Here is a 21,869-nt window from a genome sequence, read left to right on the forward strand (position 1 = left end):
AGTGCTCTATTTAGTTGGGTGTTAGGTTTACCAAAATCTGGAGAGACACAGCTTGTTTTCTGGAGAAATCTCAAAGCACTCTTGGGTTTGCCTGTAATTTTTATATTAATAATGGTGCAAGCAGTTGCTTCTAAAATTCTGTGCAGCTTTGGAGTTGTTAGGTTATTTAGGTGATAAAAAGTCCCATGGATGCTATTCTTTGAGTGTGGAAAAGTAGAACTCTTCCAATTGTTTGTTCGGTGAGGTATTCTCTAAATCCAAGGCTTTCTGAGTATTTAGGTAGAGAGAGTATTCATGGTCAAATACAAGACCTCCTTATGGAAGTTTGCCTGAGCGTGTACAAGATGGAACAAATTCAGAAAGCTTCTGTCGTCTTCATCACGGTCTCCTGTATGCCACACACAGGAGTGGACAGTAGGGAAAAGAAAATGACGGTTAAATTTTCAAATATATGATTTATTTGGAATAAAATGTTCCAATTTTCCCTAAAAATAGGTAACAGAAGACTAGTTAGTGATCTTTATTTACTAAGTCAGACATTAACCACCAAAATCAGGGAACTATATAAGAGCACTGAATAAGAAGTCAGAGGAAAAGGATGCTGGTCCATGCTTTACTGCCTCTAACTCTATGATCTTGGGCAAGTCAAGTAGTGTCTCTAAGCCTTAGTTTTCTCATCTGTAAAATAGGGTTGATTATCATGTTGACTAACTAATAAAACTATACAATAGTATGTGTTGAAACTAAACAATATAGGGCATTATTATGATGATTAGGATAGTTGGTAAGTGAGCAAGTGAACATTTGGCTGTGCAAAACTGGAACTGGTTCCTTTCAGAGCAGACTCTTCAACTTCAGGTTTTCCATTGAAATCCATACAAGACTTAAAAAGTAGCAAAACCAAGAGCTAAATATATCTCATGGAAAAATAAACAAAAATGTCTGCTTCTTCTATTCTTGGTTTAGAAATAAAAGTCTACATGGAATTAGCGCTGTTTTAAGTGGAGACTAGAATGCATTTTAGTCACACTTGTGCACCGTCTACACACACACTCACTCACCGGACATAACTGCCTGCAGCATTTCCATTATAACACATGCAAATGCATTCGCCACACTCTGCAGGAAGTTATTTCTCTCCATGGGAGTGCTAAAGACTTTACAGACTTTTTGCATCATTTTAACTGCCCAATCCATGCAGTATAGTTCTTTCTCACACACCTGATTTAGATATAAGAAGAGTAATGGTAAAGCTTCATGTGAAGAAAACTGTAGAATTTGAAAATGGTATTGACAATGATGGTTTAAGACTTTACATAATTTATTACACATGACATCATATTGAGTTTATAAGTGGGAAATGCTCTTACATCTAATTCTCCTTTCCTTTCAAACGGTACAATTTTAGTGGAAAAAAAGTGTGATGTAAATAAAAGCTTTGTCCAAGATTATCATGGCATATTATTCATTAATGTAAGAACTAATATTTCAAATAATTGTTAAACATATCAAAAATAAGACTTCTGCTCATTCATTCATTCAGTTATTATTTATTGAGCAGATGCTAAGAGCTGGAGAAACAATGGTTAAGCCATAAAGACAGGGCCTCTATTTTCCAGAAATCCAATAAGGGTGACAAACAGGCAATTTTAATAGGCAAGAGAACTATGGTCTTATCAACTCTCCACCTTCAGAGTTGTAGGGAATATTTATCTATTATTTAAAAGATAAAATATTTAGGGACGCCTAGGTGGCTCAGATGGTTGGGCGTCTGCCTTTAGCTTAGGTCATGATCCCAGGATCCTGGGATCAAGCCCTGTGGGCTCTCTGCTCAGCAGGGAATCTGCTCCTCCCTCTCCATCTACCCCCTCCCCCTCCCCCCGCTTGTGCTCTCTCTCTCTCCTCTCTCTCGCTCACGCTCTCAAATAAATAAAATCTTTAAAAAATAAAATAAAGGACAAAATATTTAAAGATTACATGTTAATAGTTAAAGCTGGCCAAAAGGAAAAAGGTTTATTTACTAACATTCCAAATGGCCAATTTAATTCACATAGCCAAATAATATACAGCATGAAAATAAACCCTATAGTAGTGTAACATTTAGTTATAATGTAAACCTGACAGGAAAGATTTGTTGACTATGTACTACGTGTAAGGCACTGTTCCAGGCACTTTGAAAGAAATAAGTCACCTAGTCTGGATGTCAAAGAGCTCTCAATCTCTTCTGGGAGACGATTTACCCTACACATAAAATGGCTTCAGAACACTAGTAGTACACTAGTAGTAAACGAAGATGAAGAGAAGACAAATCTGAGGCCACTTAGAGAAAATTAATGATCAACACTGAGATGTTTATCAGAGGTTTTCTAGGGAAGTCACCCTCAGTGACTTCCTCTTCATTCTACTTGCTATAGCGCTGCCAAAGTACCTTCCAAAAACTTAAAACTTACGTCTCTCACCTTCCTAAAACTTTTCAGCAGCTCCCTATTAGAGCATGTGTTCAAGCCCCACAGAATGGCTGACAAAGTCCTTCCTTACCTAGCCTCTCCCTTCCTCACCACCTCCTCCTCTGCACACTTTACTCCAGAAATAATACTGAGCTGCTTACAGTCCTACAAATATAGCCATGCAGTTCCATCTCTCTCTCTCTGAGGCAATCTGCTTAATTACTAAAATAAATATTTACATTGAGAATGTAGTTAATTTGGTAGCTTTCTTCACGGTTTCACATTTTAAGAAGAGCCACAGAGGTTTCATTCATGTTTTAAGCAGTTGGTTTGGTAGATTCTTGTCTCTATTCCATTGATTCCATATTCCATCAATCATTCCTCACACTAGTCACCTGGAAGACTATTCTAGTGCTTTTGAAGCACTGGTTGGGGTGGCATCTGTGATGGTAGCCAAATCAATGAGATTTCTATGTAACACGTGCAGGTACACGCTTGAATAATTTTCAAGCTGGGACAGGGCTGGGAAGCCCTGTCTGTGCTATATTCACCCAATATTGGCCCACCTCTGCTACCTCTGTTTGTATCTTTTTGTATATATATTTTTGTACTTATCACACTGAATTTATTTATATATACCTTGATAGATCTTAAAAGACCTTAAGCAGCTTTTGGTCAGAAATTTTTTCCATTAACTTCCATAGTCTTAGAATTTCACACAGTGTATGGCCCATAGTAAAACACTCAATTTGTGTTAAATGAATGAATATTAAATATATTTTAATGTTTTATTTATTTATTTATTTATTTTTGAGAGAGAGAGAGAGAGAAACGGGGATTGGGGGGCAGGGCAGAGGGAGAGAGAAAATCTTAAGCAGGCTCCACATCCAGAGCAGACCCTGATGCGGGGCTCAATCTCATGTCCCTGAGATCCTGACCTGAGCCAAAATCAAGAGTCGGACACTCATCCGACTGAGCCACCCAGAGGCACCTTTAATGTTTTCTTTTTTTCTTTTTTTTTAAGATTTTATTTATTTATTTGACAGAGAGAGTGAGAGCACAAGCTGGGAGACAGAGGGAGAGGGAGAAGCAGTCTCCCCGCTGAGCAGGGAGCCCGATGCAGGGCTTGATCCCAAGACCCCGGGATCATGACCTAAGCTGAAGGCAGCCGCTTAACTAACTGAGCCACTCAGGCGCCCCTAATGTTTTATTTTGAAAAACATTTTAACTATACAAAAGTGGAGATAATAGTATAGTGAACCTCTAATATCCATTCCCCAGCTTCAGCAATTACCAATCTTGTCTCCTCTCTACTACCATTTACTTTCACATCCTCTCCCTGCTGCCCAATGATTATTTTGAAGCAAATCATAAAAGCTGTTTTTAATGGAATTTTAAAAAAAGAATATAACTCAGCAGAGCTGTATAATGAAAATATGGACATTAAGTGGGGAGAGGTTAATATAAGGAATGATTCCAAGTATGATCTTATATTATATATATTTAAAAATTTTTAAATATACATAAAATATACGCTTAAATACTTATTCTTTCAAAATGTTTTGAACATATTTCAGTTCCTTCAAGACAGCTCCCTGGTAGGTCAACTATAATGTTAAACAACTTGCTAGAGAAAAACTTGGTTTTTACTTACCAAAGCCAAAAAGACTATCAGCTTTGCCAGTTCAATGGCCCGTCCATTCACAGCTTTACTAGCCATGAAAGTGAAACAGATGTTGTTCCCACTTAGGATTAGGAGACGTGCATTATTCTCTAGAAGCCACTCACGGGGAACCACTTTTATTAGAGGAAGAACAGTTATTTAGTGAGAAATTACATAATAGCTCTAGTAAACATCATTAAGTACATGCAATATTATATTACCTTATTGGAAATACAACTAGAGCCAAGGGGAAAGCACAAAGTGCTTTGGTTTTGTAATTACTGCATTCAACCAGAGATAGAGATTACTGCCAAGTTATAGTGGCTTTTACAAATGTCCTAGCAATATAGTCAAAGCATTTCTCCTACACATATATCAAAAGGCAAGGTAGTCTAATTCTGTGTAAGGAAAGAAACCTTATAAACTTTAGAATCTAAAGGATTCTGCAGGAATGGAAAAATTTTTTTTCCATCTGTGCCAGCAGGAGAGGGCTTTCTTCTTACACAACCTAGGAGGTTGTTTGTGAGAATTTGCAAAATGGAAATAACTGAGCTATTTAAATGTGAAACTTTCAAATAATAATAAATACATATTTATTGGCAATTGGAGGAAAGGAAGTTGATTATATGCATTCTCTTCAAACATATACCAAACTCTTTAAATATTTTAGAACATTTAGTGATTTCAAATAGGCAATTCCTTTGTTACCTATAGAATTATCCTTACAATTTTATAACTGTATTCGAAGAATATATTTCTACTACTCTGTGTGGTCAATATGTGCTTTTACCTGATAGTTCATCTACAAGACTGATAACATCATCTGCCGTCCACTCTTTGGTGCTTGTGTCATACAGTAATTTAATAGCATCAGCCAAACCTTTCAGACTGGATTCATCTGTAGGTCCTTCTATCATTTTCTGCCAAACCACCTGTCCTGGATAATTGAAATAAAAACTAGGCTATGACAGAACAGTTGGCTTTGTAATAAAGACTTCATGGATTGTTTAAAAAGGAAACTGGATTGCTTAATAGAATCCCATTTGCTTATATATGCTACTTTCATAATGAAAAGTCAATTCTGATAACAGTATAAGTGTGACTGTCTCTGACTGATGTGACGAAGTTTAGCAACAATTGCTACATGAAGTAAAGAAAAGGTAGTTTCACCAAGTAGAATAGTGCTTCTAGTTCAAAGATAATGCTATGCCTGTAACAAAAATTATAATAGGGGCGCCTGGGTGGCTCAGTCAGTTAAGTGTATGCCTTCGGGTCAGGTCAAGATTGGGCCCTCTGCTCAGCTGGGAGCCTGCTTCTCCCTCCCCCGCCACCCCGCTTGTGCTTTTCTCTCTTTGTCAAATAAATAAATAAAATCTTTTAAAAAATTATAATAGGCAACTGATGTAATCGTACTAAAATAAAATGAAATCTATTGATATCCTTCCAAAAAGAGAACATGTTGTATTTGAGTACCTTCCAAATATTAAATATATCAAAACACAGTAATCCAGCCAATTTTTGAATATTTACCTATGACCAATTCTCTATGTGAATTACACAAAACAAAATTTGATCCCAGATTGGCTTCCTGCTGCTACTTTAAACTGGTTACCTCCTGACATAGGTAATGTGAACCAAAGAAGAACTGTATGCTAATTTTAACATTAATCTAAGCAAAACTTAATTAGAGAGGCAAAAAAATGCACATAATCATATTATGCACCCAAAATTAAGTAAAACATCAATTTAACTACTACTGTGCTTTACAGACACTATTATTACCTTCCAGCAGCAAACATAATCTTGAGGTAAGGTAATGTTTAGAAATGAAAAGTAGTGACTTTTAGGTATACCAGAGATGATAGGAATATATTTGGTAATGGCCTGCAGTCTTGAAGTTTAAGTTATGCATAAGCTAATGTAGTGTACATCTATGAAATCATGAAACACAGTTTAATCATTAGGAATGAGGAAACTGAGCAGGTACAAAAAGATACGTTTCCTAAAGTAGAGGTAATTAACGTTTTGTAACATACATCCCTAAAAAATGTATGCTCACCATCTTGAGGAGATATTGGTCCAAAGATGATATACAATAATCTTGCCTGATTCACCATTGGCCATGGTTTTAATATACGTGTCAACCAAAAAGCAGAATCACTTCGATGTGTCCAGTGATCAAGCAGGACGTTCCTACAGAACAGTCTGATCCTTAACTCCAGTTTTCGGGCACTTCCTATGAAGACAAAAGAATTGTAAACCATTCTTCCTAGAAAGGCTGATGTGCACATTGGATATGCACACAGTGGATATGGTCAGTGATAGACATCTGTAATATACTTTGTACTGAAAGTATTATTTCATTTTCCTCTGTAAAAATTTTAGATTATCAAGGGACTATTTTTTAAACAATTTTATTGAGATATACTTTACACATCATACAATCCAGTGGTTTTAGTATATTCACAGATATGTACAGCCAGCACCAAGTCAATTTAGAACATTTTCATCACCTCAAAAAGAAATCCTGTTCTTTTAGCTATCACCCCCCATCCCTCCATTCTTTACCATCCCTAGACTTAAGCAACCAATAATCTACCCTCTGTCTCTAAAGATTTCCTTTTTCTGGACTTCATACGAATGAAATCATATAGTATGTGGTCTTTTGTGACTGATTTCTTTCACTTAGCATGTTTCATCCATGTTATGGCATCTATCAGTACTTCCTTCATTTTTATGGCCAAATAATATTCCATGGCATAGATGTTCCTCATTTTGTTTATCCATTCACCCGCTGATAGACATTTGGGTTGTATCCACCTTTTGGCTATTACAAATAATGCTGTTATTAAGATTTGTGTACCAGTTTCTGTGTGGACATATGTTTTCATTTCTCTTTCGGATATACCTAGGAGTGGAATTTCTGGGTCATAGAGTAACTCTAAGTTTAGTCATTTGAGGAACTGCTAGACTGCTTTCCAAAGTGGCTGCACCATCTTACATCCCGACCAGCAATGTATGAAGGTTCCAATTTCTCCATATTTTCACCAACACTTGTTGTTATCTGACTTTTTGATTTTAGCCATCCTAGTGGGTATGAAGTAGTATCCTGAGTTTGTTTGTCTTTTTTAACAGACTTATTGAAATATATATAATTTACATACCAAAAAATTCACTCATTTAAAGTGTATAATTCAATAGTTTACAATCTATAATATTATTGGGGCTGGCTCAGTCGGAAGAGCATGTGACTCTTGAAGTTGAAGTCGTGGGTTCATGCCCCATGTCAGGTGTAGAGATTACTTAAATAAACTTAAAAAAATCTATTATATTATTAATTTTTAAAAATTGTGGTAAATATATTTATTTATACATATATAGATATATATAACACAAAGTTTGCCATCTTAATCATTTTTAAAGTGTACGATACAGTGGCATCACTTAATTCATAATGCTGTTCAACCATCACAACTGTTTATTTCCAAAACTCTTTATCACCTCAAACAGAAACTCTATAACCATTAAGCAATAACTCCCCATTTCCCTCTGCCCCCAGTTCCTGATAACCTCAAATCTGCTTTCTGTTTTAATGAATTTGCCTGTTTGAGATACCTCAGTTAAGTGGAATCACAATATTTGTCCTTTGTTGTCTGACTTATTTCACTTAGCATGTTTTCCAAGTTCATCCATTTTAGCATGCATCAAAGCTTCTTTCCTTTTTATAGCTGAAAAATATTCCATTGTATGAAGAGACCACATGTTGTTTATCCATTCATCTATTCATTGATAAACACCTGGGTTGTTCCCACTTTTTGGGTATTGTGAATAATGCTGCTGTGAACATTGGCATACAAGTATCTTTCCAAGTCCCAGCTCTCAACTCCCTTAGGAATAGCTAGGAGTGGGGCACCTGGGTGGCTTGGTCGTTAAGCGTCTGCCTTCAGCTCAGGTCGTGATCCCAGGGTCCTGGGATCAAGCCCCACATCGGGCTCCCTGCTAGGCGGGAGGCCTGCTTCTCCCTCTCCCTCTCCCCCTGCTTGTGTTCCCTCTCTCACTGTGTCTCTCTCTGTCAAATAAATAAATAAAATCTTTTTTTTTTTTTAAAGATTTTATTTATTTATTTGAGAGAGAGAATGAGAGACAGAGAGCATGAGAGGGAGGAAGGTCAGAGGGAGAAGCAGACTCCCTGCCGAGCAGGGAGCCCGATGCGGGACTCGATCCCGGGACTCCAGGATCATGACCTGAGCCGAAGGCAGTCGCTTAACCAACTGAGCCACCCAGGCGCCCAAATAAATAAAATCTTTAAAAAAAAAAAAAAAAAGAATAGCTAGGAGTGGAATTGCTTGGTCATATGACAATTCTATGTTTAGCTTTTTGAGAAATGGTCAAGTTGTTTTCCATAGTGGTGGCACCATTTTACATTTTTATACCATTTATGTTCTACTTACTTGTAGATAAGACAAGAGTAAATAGAAAGTCCACCAATGATCTAAGGCCATATGAAGTAAGTACCCCTTGATGTATTAAGCCAAGTAACACAGCAGCAGGAAAGGCTTTACAGAGAAAGTCTGGCAAATTGGGTCTTAAAAGATGAAGAGAGATGGTATTTTAGAAAAAAAAAAATGAATAAAAGACATGAAGTAGAAATGCATAAGAGATATGTGACACAGTGAGGAAAGTGATAAAGACTACTCTATGTCAAACTGATACAGAGAATAATGGGGAATAAATTTGAAAAAGTAGATTAGGATGAGAATGTGAAGGGCTTTATAAACAGTTTGGACTTTATTATTTTTTTTTTTAAAGATTTTATTTATTTATATGACAGAGAGAGACAGCGAGAACAGGAACACAAGCAGGGGGAGTGGGAGAGGGAGAAGCAGGCTTCCCGCTGAGCAGGGAGCCCGACGTGGGACTCGATCCCAGGACCCTGGGATCATGACCTGAGCCGAAGGCAGACGCTTAACGACTGAGCCACCCAGGCGCCCAGTTTGGACTTTATTTTGATGACATCGGGCAGCCAATAAAAGGTTTGGGACATGATAAATCAATTTTGTTATTGTTTCATTGGGCTTCTAATCTGCTTTTTTGATCCATAATTTGTTTCATAATGAAATATCTCAAGCTGTCAGAAAAGCAGAGATACTGTAACAAATATTGTGTACCAGTCACTTAGCTTTGTCAAAGCTTTACTTTTTGCTATATTTGCTTCAGATTTTTTTTTAAAGATTTTATTTATTTATTTGACAGAGAGAGACATGGGGAGAAAGGGAACACAAGCAGGGGGAGTGGGAGAGGGAGAAGCAGGCTTCCCACAGAGGAGGGAGCCCGATGCTGGGCTCGATCCCAGGACCCTGCGATCATGACCCGAGCCGAAGGCAGACACTTAATGGCTGAGCCACCCAGGTGCCCCTATTTGCTTCAGATTTTTAAAAAAATAAATAAAACATGGGGCGCCTGAGTGGCTCAGTCGTTAAGCGTCTGCCTTCGGCTTGGGTCATGATCCCAGGATCCTGGGATCGAGCCCCGCATCGAGCCCCGCTTCAGGCTCCCTGCTCTGCGGGAAGCCTGCTTCTCCCTCTCCCACTCCCCCTGCTTGTGTTCCCTCTCTCGCTGTGTCTCTCTCTGTCAAAGAAATGAATAAAATCTTATAAATAAATAAATAAATACATACATACATACATACATACATACATACATAGGTAGGGTTACAGCTTCTTGTATATCACTCCCAATCCTCTTCCCCTTCATCCTTAGAGGTAATCACCATCTTGAATTTGGGTTTTGACCCTCTTGTACTAGTCAGGGTTCTCCAGAAAAATAGAACAAACAGGATGTGTATATATACATGGAGAAGAATTTATTTTGAGGAATTAGCTCACGAGATTGTGGAGGCTTGGCAATCCAAAATCTGCAGGGTTTGCTGGCAGACTAGAGACCAGAGAAGAGTTTCAGTTCAAATCCAAAGGCAGTCTGCTGGTAGAATTTTTTCTTGCTTGGGAGGTCAGTCTTTATCTATTAAGGCCTTCAAGTGATTGATGAGCCCTACCCATGTTATGGAGGATAATCTGCTTTACTTAAAGTCTACTGATTTAAATGTTAATCTCATCTAAGAAATAACTTCAGAGAAACATCTAGAATAAAGTTTGATTAAATATCTGGGTACTATGGCCCAGCCAAGTTGACATACAAACTTAACTATCACATCTCCCAACTAAATCTTTTTTTTTTTTTTTTTAAATTTTATTTATTTATTTGACAGAGAGAGACACAGCGAGAGAGGGAACACAAGCAGGGGGAGTGGGAGAGGGAGAAGCAGGCTTCCCACCGAGCAGGGAGCCTGATGTGGGGCTCGATCCCAGGACCCTGGGATCATGACCTGAGCCGAAGGCAGACGCTTAACGACTGAGCCACCCAGGTGCCCCTCCCAACTAAATTCTTATATTTTTTAATATATGCATATTAACAATAAAAAGAATACATAGAATCATTTTACATGTTTTTAATTGGTATATAAATAGTATCATGTGGAAAATATCCTTTGGTTACCTTTTTCTCAACTTACATTTTGAGATTTATCCATATTAATATATGTGGCTTTAGTTCATTCATTTTAACTACAATGGTTTTAACTGTATGGATACTTAATTCATTTATCCATTCTCCTGACGATGGGCATTTATTTAGATTGTTTGCAGTTTTTCATGGTTACATGCTGTAATGCTCATTCTTATACAGGTCTCCTTATGCACACTGTGGAAGTATCTCAGAGTGAAATTGCTAGATTGTAGGATTCCATAATTTTAAAAATATGAAGTATTTCATATATATATATATATAAAGGTTTAAAGACTACTATAATGAACACCTTTGTATCCTCCATCCAGTCTTTTTTTTTTTTTTTTTAAGATTTTATTTATTTGCGAGAGAGAGAATGAGAGACAGAGAGCATGAGAGGGAGGAGGGTCAGAGGGAGAAGCAGATCCCCCGCTGAGCAGGGAGCCCGATGCGGGACTCGATCCCGGGACTCCAGGATCATGACCTGAGCCGAAGGCAGTCGCTTAACCAACTGAGCCACCCAGGCGCCCCATCCAGTCTTAATTAATAAAATATTATTAATACAGCTGAGCCCTCTGAATACTTCTTTCTCTAATCACATGCCATGTTTGCCTCACAATCTAATTCAGTGTTTATCATCCCCTTACATTTCTTTGTCCTTTTACTACATATGGATGTCATGATTTTCTTTTAAATATACTTTTGAACTCTGTTTTTTTCTATTTTTTTTTTTTTTAAAGATTTTATTTAGTTATTTGACAGAGAGAGACACAGCGAGAGAGGGAACACAAGCAGGGGAAGTGGGAGAGGGAGAAGCAGGCTTCCCGCCGAGCAGGGAGCCCGATGCGGGGCTCGATCCCAGGACCCCAGGATCATGACCTGAGCCGAAGGCAGACGCTTAACGACTGAGCCACCCAGGCGCCCCGCTTTTTTTCTATTTTAATATCTGTATAATATTATCTGTGAATTGTAGTTTTTTTACCTGGTTTGCTGCAGACAACAGTCTGCATCTTGCGGGAGAGATTAGTCAGCTCACATAAGAAGATATATACACGATGGCACTCGAGTTCATCCCAACCTGCTGTTAAGGTCTGAGAATAATAAAATAAAGGAAACATTACGGATGTTCAGACCATCAAATCAAAATGTAAGTCACTGCTAGCTTATGAGCATAACTGCTGTAGCACATGATTGAGGTGATGTGCAACTTTTATCCATTATGGAATTTTCAGATTAATAAGAAAATTTACATAAACAAATCCTAGAAATGCTCCAAAACCCAGTTTCTTTTTGGTTGTAAAGGGAGTATCCTTTCAAATGGTACCGAATCCTGAACTCTGACAGTGTGGGTAAAGTAACAAAGGCCAAAATCCTAGAACACAACATTAGATATCTGACTCACAACCATACTGTGGTTTAGTTTTCAACAGAATCCCTTTGAGGTCCTCTAGTTACCATTTATGATATTGCTTACAAATGATAATGATCTCTTTTTTTTTTTTTAAGATTTTATTTATTTATTTGACAGAGAGACATAGCGAGAGCAGGAACACAAGCAGGGGGAGTGGGAGAGGGAGAAGCAGGCTTCCTGCTGAGCAGAGAGCCCGATGCGGGGCTTGATCCCAGGACCCTGGGATCATGACCTGAGCCGAAGGCAGACGCTTAACGACTGAGCCACCCAGGCGCCCGATAATGACCTCATCTTAATGCGACAATTATGAGCATTTACTAATAACATTTTGATGTGAACGAGCAAAAATTTTTTATTAGGACAAAGTTTAATAATTATCTTTGAGCCAACCAGAATGTACAGTTAAACATACATGAAAAGGAAATTCAAATGGTACGCCACTCTAGTTAGACTTTGAAAAGGTTGATTAATCATATAAATTTTTCTTAAAACAGTTGAACTGGATTTTAGTAGTTTAAGAATTAATCTCATTCTCTGTGGAAGGACAGAGAAGAAACTGCTAACAACAGTTACTTCTGTTGAAGTCAACTCAGTAGACCAGAGACAGGCCATGATGGTAGAGTTACTTTTCATTTTATACAAGTTTGTACCTTTTGAATTTTATATAAATATATGTGTTTATATTACCTGTCCTTCTTCCCCCAAAAGCAAAAATCTATCTTAGAAGAGGGATGGTAGGAAGGCAAAAATGTACCTGTAAAAACATGCCATAACATGGTAATCCTAAACATTGGATAGGAGCTGCACAGCCATTGAATTTAAAACAGGAAACCTGTAAAGAGAACAACTATTAATTCCTCTTTTTCAGTGGAACTGTACAACGACTGGACATTGAAATTTAATGGAAATATGCAAGAATTTTTCAGTATTAATTGAAAATAACTAAAATGCTAAATAATTAGCATTGTGTTACATAGGTAAGATCACAAAAGAAATATAAAAGTCTATCTTAAAGGAGTTCATAAATACATGCATGTGAAATTATTTTGATAATTCAGGTTAGAATATACATAAATGTTAAAATGACTAAATATACACTGTATCAGATACTGTGAAAGCAGAAACAAGATAAATTTGGGAATGATCAAAACAGCTTCTGAAGCATGTGAAAAAAGCATTGTCTTAAAATAGGATTCAAATGTTAAGAAATGAGAGGTGACCTGGGTGGCTCAGTCATTAAGCATCTGCCTTTGGCTCAGGTCATGATCTCAGGGTCCTGGGATCAAGCCCCGCATCGGGCTCCCTGCTCCACGGGAAGCCTGCTTCTCCCTCTCCCACTCCCCTTGCTTGTGTTCCCTCTCTCGCTGTGTCTCTGTCAAATAAATCAAATCTTTTTTTAAAAAAATATAAGGAATGAAAAAGATAGGAAAGATAGGTGAGGGGAACAATAAGGACAAAATTGTATAGTGGTAGGAATAAGAAGCTTTATGTGGGAAGAAAGATACGACATGCTTAACTGGGCTCAATGTAGTAGGGAGTAAGGTTGTATTGTCAGGAAGAGCCCTAAATACCAGCTATAGACTTTAGACCTTATCTTGCTGAAATTGAGTAGCTACTGAAAGATTTTTTAAGTAAGAAAATTAACTCAACGAAAGGGATGAATAACCTTGATTCAGCATACAGAATGTCTTGGGAAGTAAAGAAATAGATGCAGAAAGATCATCTGAGAAGCTGCTGTAATAATATAGACCTGAACTCAGTGCAAATACTGACATGAAAAAAAGCTAATGCATCAGAAACAGTTTGCATACTACTGAGTGTAGAACTGAACCATCAGTGTTGGATGTATGTTTGAGTTTGTATAGTGAAACTCAAAACTTATACAGAGATTATGCCTAAACACATGGATACACATTCAAGTCATAAATCATCATAAACATTTTATTTTATTTTTAAAATGTTTTAAAGATTTATTTATTTATTTTAGAGTTAGAGAGAGAGTGTGTGCATGTGTGCGTGGGAGGGTAGAGGCAGAGGGAGAGGGAGAGAGAATCTCAAGCAGACTCCCCATTGAGCGCCGAGTCTAATACAGAGCTCAGTCCCATGACCCTGAGATCATGACCTGAGCTGAAACCAACAGTCAGACGCTTAACCAACTGAGCCACCCAGACGCTCTCAAAAGTTTTGTTATTTTAATATTAAAAATACTTTCCTATGTTTTCTTTTCTTTTTTTTTTTTAAAGATTTTATTTAGTTTTTAGAGAGCGAGCAAGAGAGAAACAGCATGAGAGGGGAAAGGGTCAGAGGGAGAAGCAGGCTCCCCGCTGAGCCGGGAGCCCGATGTGGGACTCGATCCCAGGACTCTGGGATCATGACCTGAGCCGAAGGCAGACGCTTAACCATCTGAGCCACCCAGGCGCCCTTTCCTATGTTTTCATACATTTATAAACAGTAAGATTAACATTCAGAAATTATTTCATTTTAATAAAATATCTAAAACACTTTAAAACAGCCTCAGGACTCTCATGTAGGATAAAAAATACTTTTATACTCTGATAAATCTAATAAACTTGAATAGATATTCTTAGGTATACATAAAAATTGTTTTATGACAAGTAAAAGACTACTATATTTTGGTGTTTTATAATCTCTGGGTACTTGGTATAGTATTAGATTATCATCAATCAATTATTAGTACTAATTCATGAAATTCTAATAATTGAAGATGGATCTAAAATGGGTGTAAGATACTAATAAAAAATATCTTTACTAGAAATCAAGACTGTGAACCAACTGAGAAGTGTGATCTTACTTCTGCCAGTATCTTGTGAATGTACTTTAGTCTTTCCCTTGTGGGTAGCAGCAACGTACATCTTTTAAATAGCAGACCTGAGAATGTAAAGAGACACATGAAAAAAATGACAATACAATTAATGTAAGAGTACCTGTAAAGTACAGCATAACATTTCCTTGAAAGTCAAGTATGGTAAATCACAGTGGACTGTGAGCTGATATGGTTCTGAAGAGGAAGTTTGGGAGCAAGGGTACCAAACACTTACAATATATGGTGTTTACCAAGTAACTGTGATGTCCACTAAGTGGCATAAAATCTTACAAAAATGATGAAATTGATGTTATAAGACAGATATTGAAAGTATTTAGATTTAAAAAGATATAACAACAGACACAAAGATACACTAGTGGAACTGTCTCTTTATTCTATAGAAAACAGATTCAAATATTTCTTGATTAACATGTTCACAAAGGAAAATGCTTTAAGAGCTTTTAATGTAAAACATGGAAAGAATGAGAAAAGCGATTTTGTATTCCTTTCTCCATATAAAATTTTTTTGAAATCATAAGTACTTAAAATTTCAGAGGTTAGAAGTTATTTTCACTCACAGAAGGTATCCAGTTTGGATGAAATATTCATTTCTTCCTTCAAAGATATCCTTTTATGGGGCATACATGTTAAGAATGTATAGAATTTTGTGTTCAGATATTTTAAAAAAGAAAAAAAACCAGTGTGACATATAACTTGAACTACAGTGACAGAAGTGTATGATTTGTTTCCTCTAACTTCATGTGTTCTGTTTTCCTAAAATGGCAATACATTGTTAACATTCCTATAAGGGCAATGTTTTCCTTACACTAAAAATAAGATATATGGTAGGAAAATAAATACCTGAATATCATGAATTTCTCCATTTTTATCTTCTCTGCATTTACTTTTTTTTTTAACATATATGATAGCTGCTTTATATAATTCTGTAGAATCTATGGGAATCCAATTTATTTTTAGAAGTTGCTATGTTTGGACAACACATGACCAGAATTGAGTTTGAATATAAACCCTCCTTATTTTTGTACATAAAAAGACATTTTCAGTGTTTGGTTTTTAAGCTGAGTTCTTTTCCTTTCATGTTTTGGCATCCAGTCCCATGGCAGATCATAGCCGGGGAAGTGTAAGCTATAATTGTATGCTGGTTGCTTTTTCTAATGTAAAACTCCTATTTTTAAGGATTGCAATTTACCATAAAAACCAATACTGGCTGACTTATTTATTTTTTTAACACAGGTGCTCTGCTATACCCTTTAGAGACCAACTTTTAAAATTTCTTCCTACTAAAATAGAGTCAGATGTAATGTTCTTTTCACACTGGCCATCTGCGCTGTCTTGTATGAAGAAGCAAATTAAAATTTTTAATCTTCAGAGCACAGAATTCTGGAAATGTTATTTTAATGTCTGAAAACAAGAACGGATCAGATAGGAATGGCAACATGAGAAAATGGTAAGTACATCAAACATTTACCTAAAGAATCAGTCATAAGCCAGGTGTCTGCACCAAAACTAAATGGAAGGTTGAAATCATTACATGAATAAAACTGTTTTTAAAAGCTGGCTATTAAGATCAATACATATTTGTATTTTTCACTGAATTATCCAAATAATTATCTTAATGCTTTTTTGCTTCTTTGAGCGACTGAGTCTTGGTCAGGGAGAAAAAAAAAATTCTTTCAGGTCAAAACCAAAAAATAAGCTCTTTTACTGTACCACTTATTCTGCAACTAAGGATGTTTGAAAAAAGATATTTACAATGACATGTAGCAAAAAGTCTTGCTATATTCTATTACAGGCTTTACTAAGTCTAATCACAAATACTGAAACCAATAACACTGTAATCAGATTACATACCTTTCATTTAATCTTATTAATCTAAATATAATAGTAATTTTATTAATATCAAATATACTTTTATATATTTACACATGGATATAGTCTTATTTTATTATCTTAAAGCTAGGCATCGTTGGGCTACTAAAAGGTAATAATTATTTAACTTCACTATTATGCCTTCATTTAAAAATTGAAAACATCACCTTAATTTTTGGTTTTATTGCTATGCTTCGGTTAATTATAAGGTAGTTTCATAATTAAACTGGTGCCACTAGTCAAGTCAAAATCAGAATTTTATTTCAGCACAAAATTAGAATCTTATTTCAGCACATCAGTGAATAGGGTGAAAGACATAGATGATTATAAATCAAGGGAAGAGATTATATGGAATTTCCTTTGATAATTTATTATAGCATAATGATTTATTAGTAAATGTGTGGAGTACTTAAGAAAAACACATTGTTTCTGATAAGAGAAAAAGTGATCTTCCACCATAATGTGTTTACATTTCTTTTCAATTTTAAGGACTAGATTATGGTTGAAAGAGAAAAGAAGTTTAGAAATAAAACTCATTAGATCCACAGGAAGTAAAGCATTGAAAATACATCAATTTCACTGGTGAGCCACCCAGACAATAAGCAAAGGTGACACTGTATGCACATGAATCACAAGGACTGATACTTTACATTAAAGTGCATTCTCTCATCTTTAAAGATACGTATAAGGGACTATTATGGGAAAGTCTTCACACTAAAGAATAAAAGCATCATAGAAATAGGCACACTTTAAGAAATATCCCATTTCCCACAGGCCTTACAGAATTGTTTAATAAAATCCCCTTAATTAAGTGTAGTTTTTTACTTGTTACAATTCTCATTACATAAATTACCTAGAGATCTGTAATGTTCCAGTATGGCAGAGTCTTGTCTCTTGCAAGGCAGCTCAAGGTTATGAAAATCCTGTAGTAAAAGTCTTTTGCTTCCTGACGAGGTTGAAATATAATTAATAATGTGCTGGCTGACTGTTTTGGACACCATGCTTAGCATGCTGATATCCTTCACTACCAAAAGAAATATATATACATATATATATAAATAGCTTAATTACAAGAACATCATTATTATTACAATCTATTAACTTATAAGTTAGCTCATTAACAATATACTAAATAATAAAATATATAAAAAAGTGGGGAAAAGGGGGAAAATCTTAAAATTGTTTTAAATCTCCTGTTCAATGAATTGGAAATATTTAGGGATGTAACAGTCAAGTTACCATGTTGTTATAATTAGAGGCATGCTTTAAAGAGTTTGAGTGTCATACTTTCTTCATTGTACCTCTTACCTAACAATGATGAAACTTTAGAAAATAAACATAATGTAAATACCATTAATATTCTAGCAGAGCCTAAGATGACAAACTAGTTCTTGAGGGGGGAAAAAAATATTCAAGTGTTTATATAGCCTACTCATAGTTCCCAGACCTCACCTGACAAATATCTTAAGATTATTTGGAATATTTCCAATGGCAAGGCTTTAAAATTTCCAAGCGTTGATAAGGGCTGAGAATCTGAGCCAAGGGTGTTGGAAAAATAGCTGCTGGATCGACGATTACTACGTCTATATTTCTGGTTGGGAATCAAAGTGAAACTGGTATTTACTCTAGATGCCATCCTTTTTCTTATCTCATGAATTTATCCTGGTTAGAAAAATAAAATACAAGAGACAAAGGAGAAAGGAAATTATAGCAACAAAGAGCTGTTTTTTAAAATGAAGAAGTTGATACTTTGATGGGCAATAGCTGTCTATCTATTTACAAAACTTTTTTTTAAGTGATCTCTACCCCTATCGTGGGGCTCAAACTTATGACCCCAAGATCAAGAGTCACATGCTCTACTGACTCAGTCAACCAGGCACCCCTCTATTTACAAAACTTTTAATATAATGTCCAATTTACGGAGTTCCCACCAATAAGAGTGTATTTATTCATCTCACATGATATTAAATGTTTAAAAGTCTTTTCTCTCTTAGCCAAATATTCTAGATAAAGAATTTTAGTAGAGTAAGAGACATGTATTTGGATGAGATATAGTCTAAGAAAATATACAAAATCTTTAAAAAGTAAAAGATTTGACACAAAAAACCAATATAACAAATTCAAAACATTCAAGATCTGTCGATTAGTATGTTCCTTTTATAATCTTTACCTTCTAAAAAAATATCAAAATATCAATGTACCTTTAAAATTTTGTAGTAAAGTTTTTCTGTTTCTTTAAAACTGAGTACTGACATTTTCTTTGTTGGAAACAGTAAAAATAGAGATAAGAAATAGAAATTCCAAGTTTAGACCTTTTAAAATTTACGAGTTCTAAAAGATTAAGAAGATTACAATACTATTACCAATTATGTGCTGTGCTGTATAACACAAATAAACAGTGAAATTAAAGTCTTGTAAAATTAAAGACTAGAATAAATAAATGAACAATGATTTTCATCCTAATTCCACTTTTGGTTACTTATAAGTCTTAGGAAGGGCCTACACAACTTGATTTTGAAGTGAACATTTCTTAGACAGAACTTATTAAAATCACTGATAATTTACTTACACCAAAAAATAATTCTTAAAAAAATATTCATAATAGGCAGTGACTTTGTGTCACTATTGCTCCAATTCAGAAAACATTGTCTTTTGTATATGTACATGTGCACGTACATGTACATATACATAACTACAACTCCAATCTAAGGCTCCCTGTTTCTGAAGTAACAACTAAGACATTTCATCAAAGAGTTACAAATATATCTGACCCAAATGCATTTTCTCCTTTTGTCACAAACTTGCTAAAATCACATTGTTACTTATTCATTTAAAAGGTTACATATCAATAAAATTAGTTATACATTCAAAAACATGGCCAAAAAATTTAGTTCTCAGTGAAAAACATACTGTGAACCTCCTTTAAAACAATACCATAGCACTTTGTTTTAGCATTCCATGAGCACTTAAATTAGAAGCTATTTTATAATAATCAATAAGGGCACCCGGGTGGCTCAGTCGTTAAGCGTCTGCCTTTGGCTCAGGTCATGTCCCAGGGTCCTGGGATCGAGCCCCGCATCGGGCTCCCTGCTCAGCGGGAAGCCTTCTTCTCCCTCTCCCACTCCCCCTGCTTGCGTTCCCTCTCTCGCTAGGTCTCTCTCTGTCAAAAAAATAATAAATAAAATCTTTTAAAAAAAATAAAATAAAATAACCAATAAAATTACACAAGTAACATATCCCATGTCAAAAAGTTTATAAAATACAGCAAAACAAAAAGAAGACAATTAAATTCACTTATAAACACTTCGGTTTATAGCCTTCCAGAATCATATATATATATACAACTATATAGAGAATATATATATATATTCTAACAAAAAAAAATCACTGTTCATACTATTTTGTAATCTGCTTTTTTCAACTGTAATTTTAAGTAAAACTAATTTCTTTCCATGTCAATAGATACTTCTACAAGTATATATATTTTAAAGGCTGCATGTAAATCCACCAAATGGAAGAATGTTGATTTATTTAATCCATGAGGTTGTTTTTAACTTTTCACAGTAGGCACTTTAAAGCATTTTCATTGTAATAAAATTATAAAACTGGCCTACGATTTGTCCTGTCTCTGAGAAACGTGTAAAGTGAGACTTGGGTGGGGCCTGTGGGCTCTTCACAGACTCACTGACACCTGGGACCCAGGGGACTTCAGCGTGTCAACCACTGAGTGTGTATATTTAAACCTCCGAGAATTAAAACGCATTGGGCCCATTCTTTTAACACCGAAGTCTCCTCTTATAATTCCTTATTTTCCTCACTCAGACCTGGACGCTTTGGGGGGAATGCAGGCGTAACCCCAAACTATTTCGGGGTTTCCTGAAGGTGTAACCCCAAACTATTTCGGGTTTTCTCCTCCCCCCCCCCAAGAGAACGAGAATCACTGACCAAAATAATAGTAATAAAATGTTTCCATGCCTCCGTTCCACCCTACTCGTTATTGACTGTGAAAGGCTTTGAGGGCCTTCTTGGCTGAACTTCCCCCCCCTTTCAGAGAAAACCGTCCAACAGCAATTCACCGCGATTTCTATTTTGTTCCAACCTAAGAAAACCCTTAAAAGAAACCCACCACATCTGCTCGGGTATTGGCCCCAAACACCTCCAGAGAGGTAAACCAGGGACACCATAAAGCATAAACTGGCCAATATAAGAATCCAACCACATGGTGATGCATTTTTTACCCCCTTCAGTCCATGAAAAGATGAAACTATCTCAAGAAAGTACTGGGGAAAAAAAAATCTCTTTTTACCACAGATTTTGACAGTTTTCCGGCTAAGGAATCACAGGCAAATGGGATTTAGTTGTTCTGCCCCACCATCCTCAAATTTCTTAATGTTTAAAAAAGAAAATATCTCCTCAAGGTTTTCCCGCCGGCTTGAGGGCGGGTCCAGCTCCAGTCGGCTCCGGAGCTGCGTTCCCGCCTCCCAGACGCCCCCGTGGCCTCAAGAATATTTTAGAACCCTCCCAGGAGCCCCAGCGGGAAAGAAGCCCCGCCTCCTCACGAATAGCAAGACACGCCCCCCGCTCCCATAGTGCCCTCCTCCCTCATGAATATTTTAGAACGCTCTCAGGAGCCCCCGTAGGAAAGAGATCCCGCCTCCTCATGAATAGTAAAAGAGCGGCACCCAATAGTGGCCCCCCCACTCCATGAATAATTAACGAGGATGAGGTCCTCGGAGCCCAAACCGAGCCCAAGCTGAAGACAGGAAGGGGTGGAGCCGTTAGAGTCTTGGGGAGGGGAGGGTGCAAAGGAAGAGCCCCAACCTGGCGCTCCAGGCGTCTGTTCCAAACCACTTCGTTTCCTTTCAACCTAGTTTTGAGCCCGTTTTTTGTTCCCCCTGCCCCCACCCCAGAAGGGTAAGTTACAAGAGCTTTCATCAAAACTAATGTTGGAAGAAACCTGCAGACATTCCTTTTTAAACCTATCTGGGTTCCTAGAATCAGACGAGGATTTGTGCCTCCAGCCTTCCCAGATGGAGTCCAAGACAGAACTTACTAGCTGGGCCCTCTTCCCTC

At 36.6% G+C, this 21,869-nt stretch overlaps 1 protein-coding gene across 1 annotated transcript; it reads right to left on the reverse strand.

Annotated features, from left to right (window-relative positions):
- Positions 1–275: 275 nt before the first annotated feature.
- On the reverse strand, positions 276–18,432 carry FBXO47 (F-box protein 47). The gene is made up of 10 exons (XM_021704441.1): positions 18,249–18,432; positions 17,650–17,820; positions 14,895–14,971; positions 12,837–12,914; positions 11,654–11,762; positions 6,170–6,346; positions 4,901–5,047; positions 4,102–4,244; positions 1,062–1,221; positions 276–388 (listed from the first exon to the last, which is right to left on the reverse strand). Exons 1-10 carry the CDS (start codon positions 18,430–18,432, stop codon positions 276–278), a joined length of 1,359 nt encoding a protein of 452 aa, XP_021560116.1.
- Positions 18,433–21,869: the final 3,437 nt, after the last annotated feature.

The sequence above is a fragment of the Neomonachus schauinslandi genome, chromosome 15 (assembly GCF_002201575.2).
Source record: "Neomonachus schauinslandi chromosome 15, ASM220157v2, whole genome shotgun sequence".
Taxonomy (NCBI): domain Eukaryota; kingdom Metazoa; phylum Chordata; class Mammalia; order Carnivora; family Phocidae; genus Neomonachus; species Neomonachus schauinslandi.

Bases quoted from the DNA above. Each gene is read 5' to 3' on its own strand.
- FBXO47 (XM_021704441.1), bottom strand. From the start codon at position 18,432: ATGGCATCTAGAGTAAATACCAGTTTCACTTTGATTCCCAACCAGAAA. The intron at 6,347-11,653 runs GTAAAAAAACTA...TTGTCTTCATAG, and splicing joins TGTTGTCTGCAGCAAACCAG to GAAGTGCCCGAAAACTGGAG. The intron at 5,048-6,169 runs GTGAGCATACAT...TCAATTATCCAG, and splicing joins ACCAATATCTCCTCAAGATG to GACAGGTGGTTTGGCAGAAA.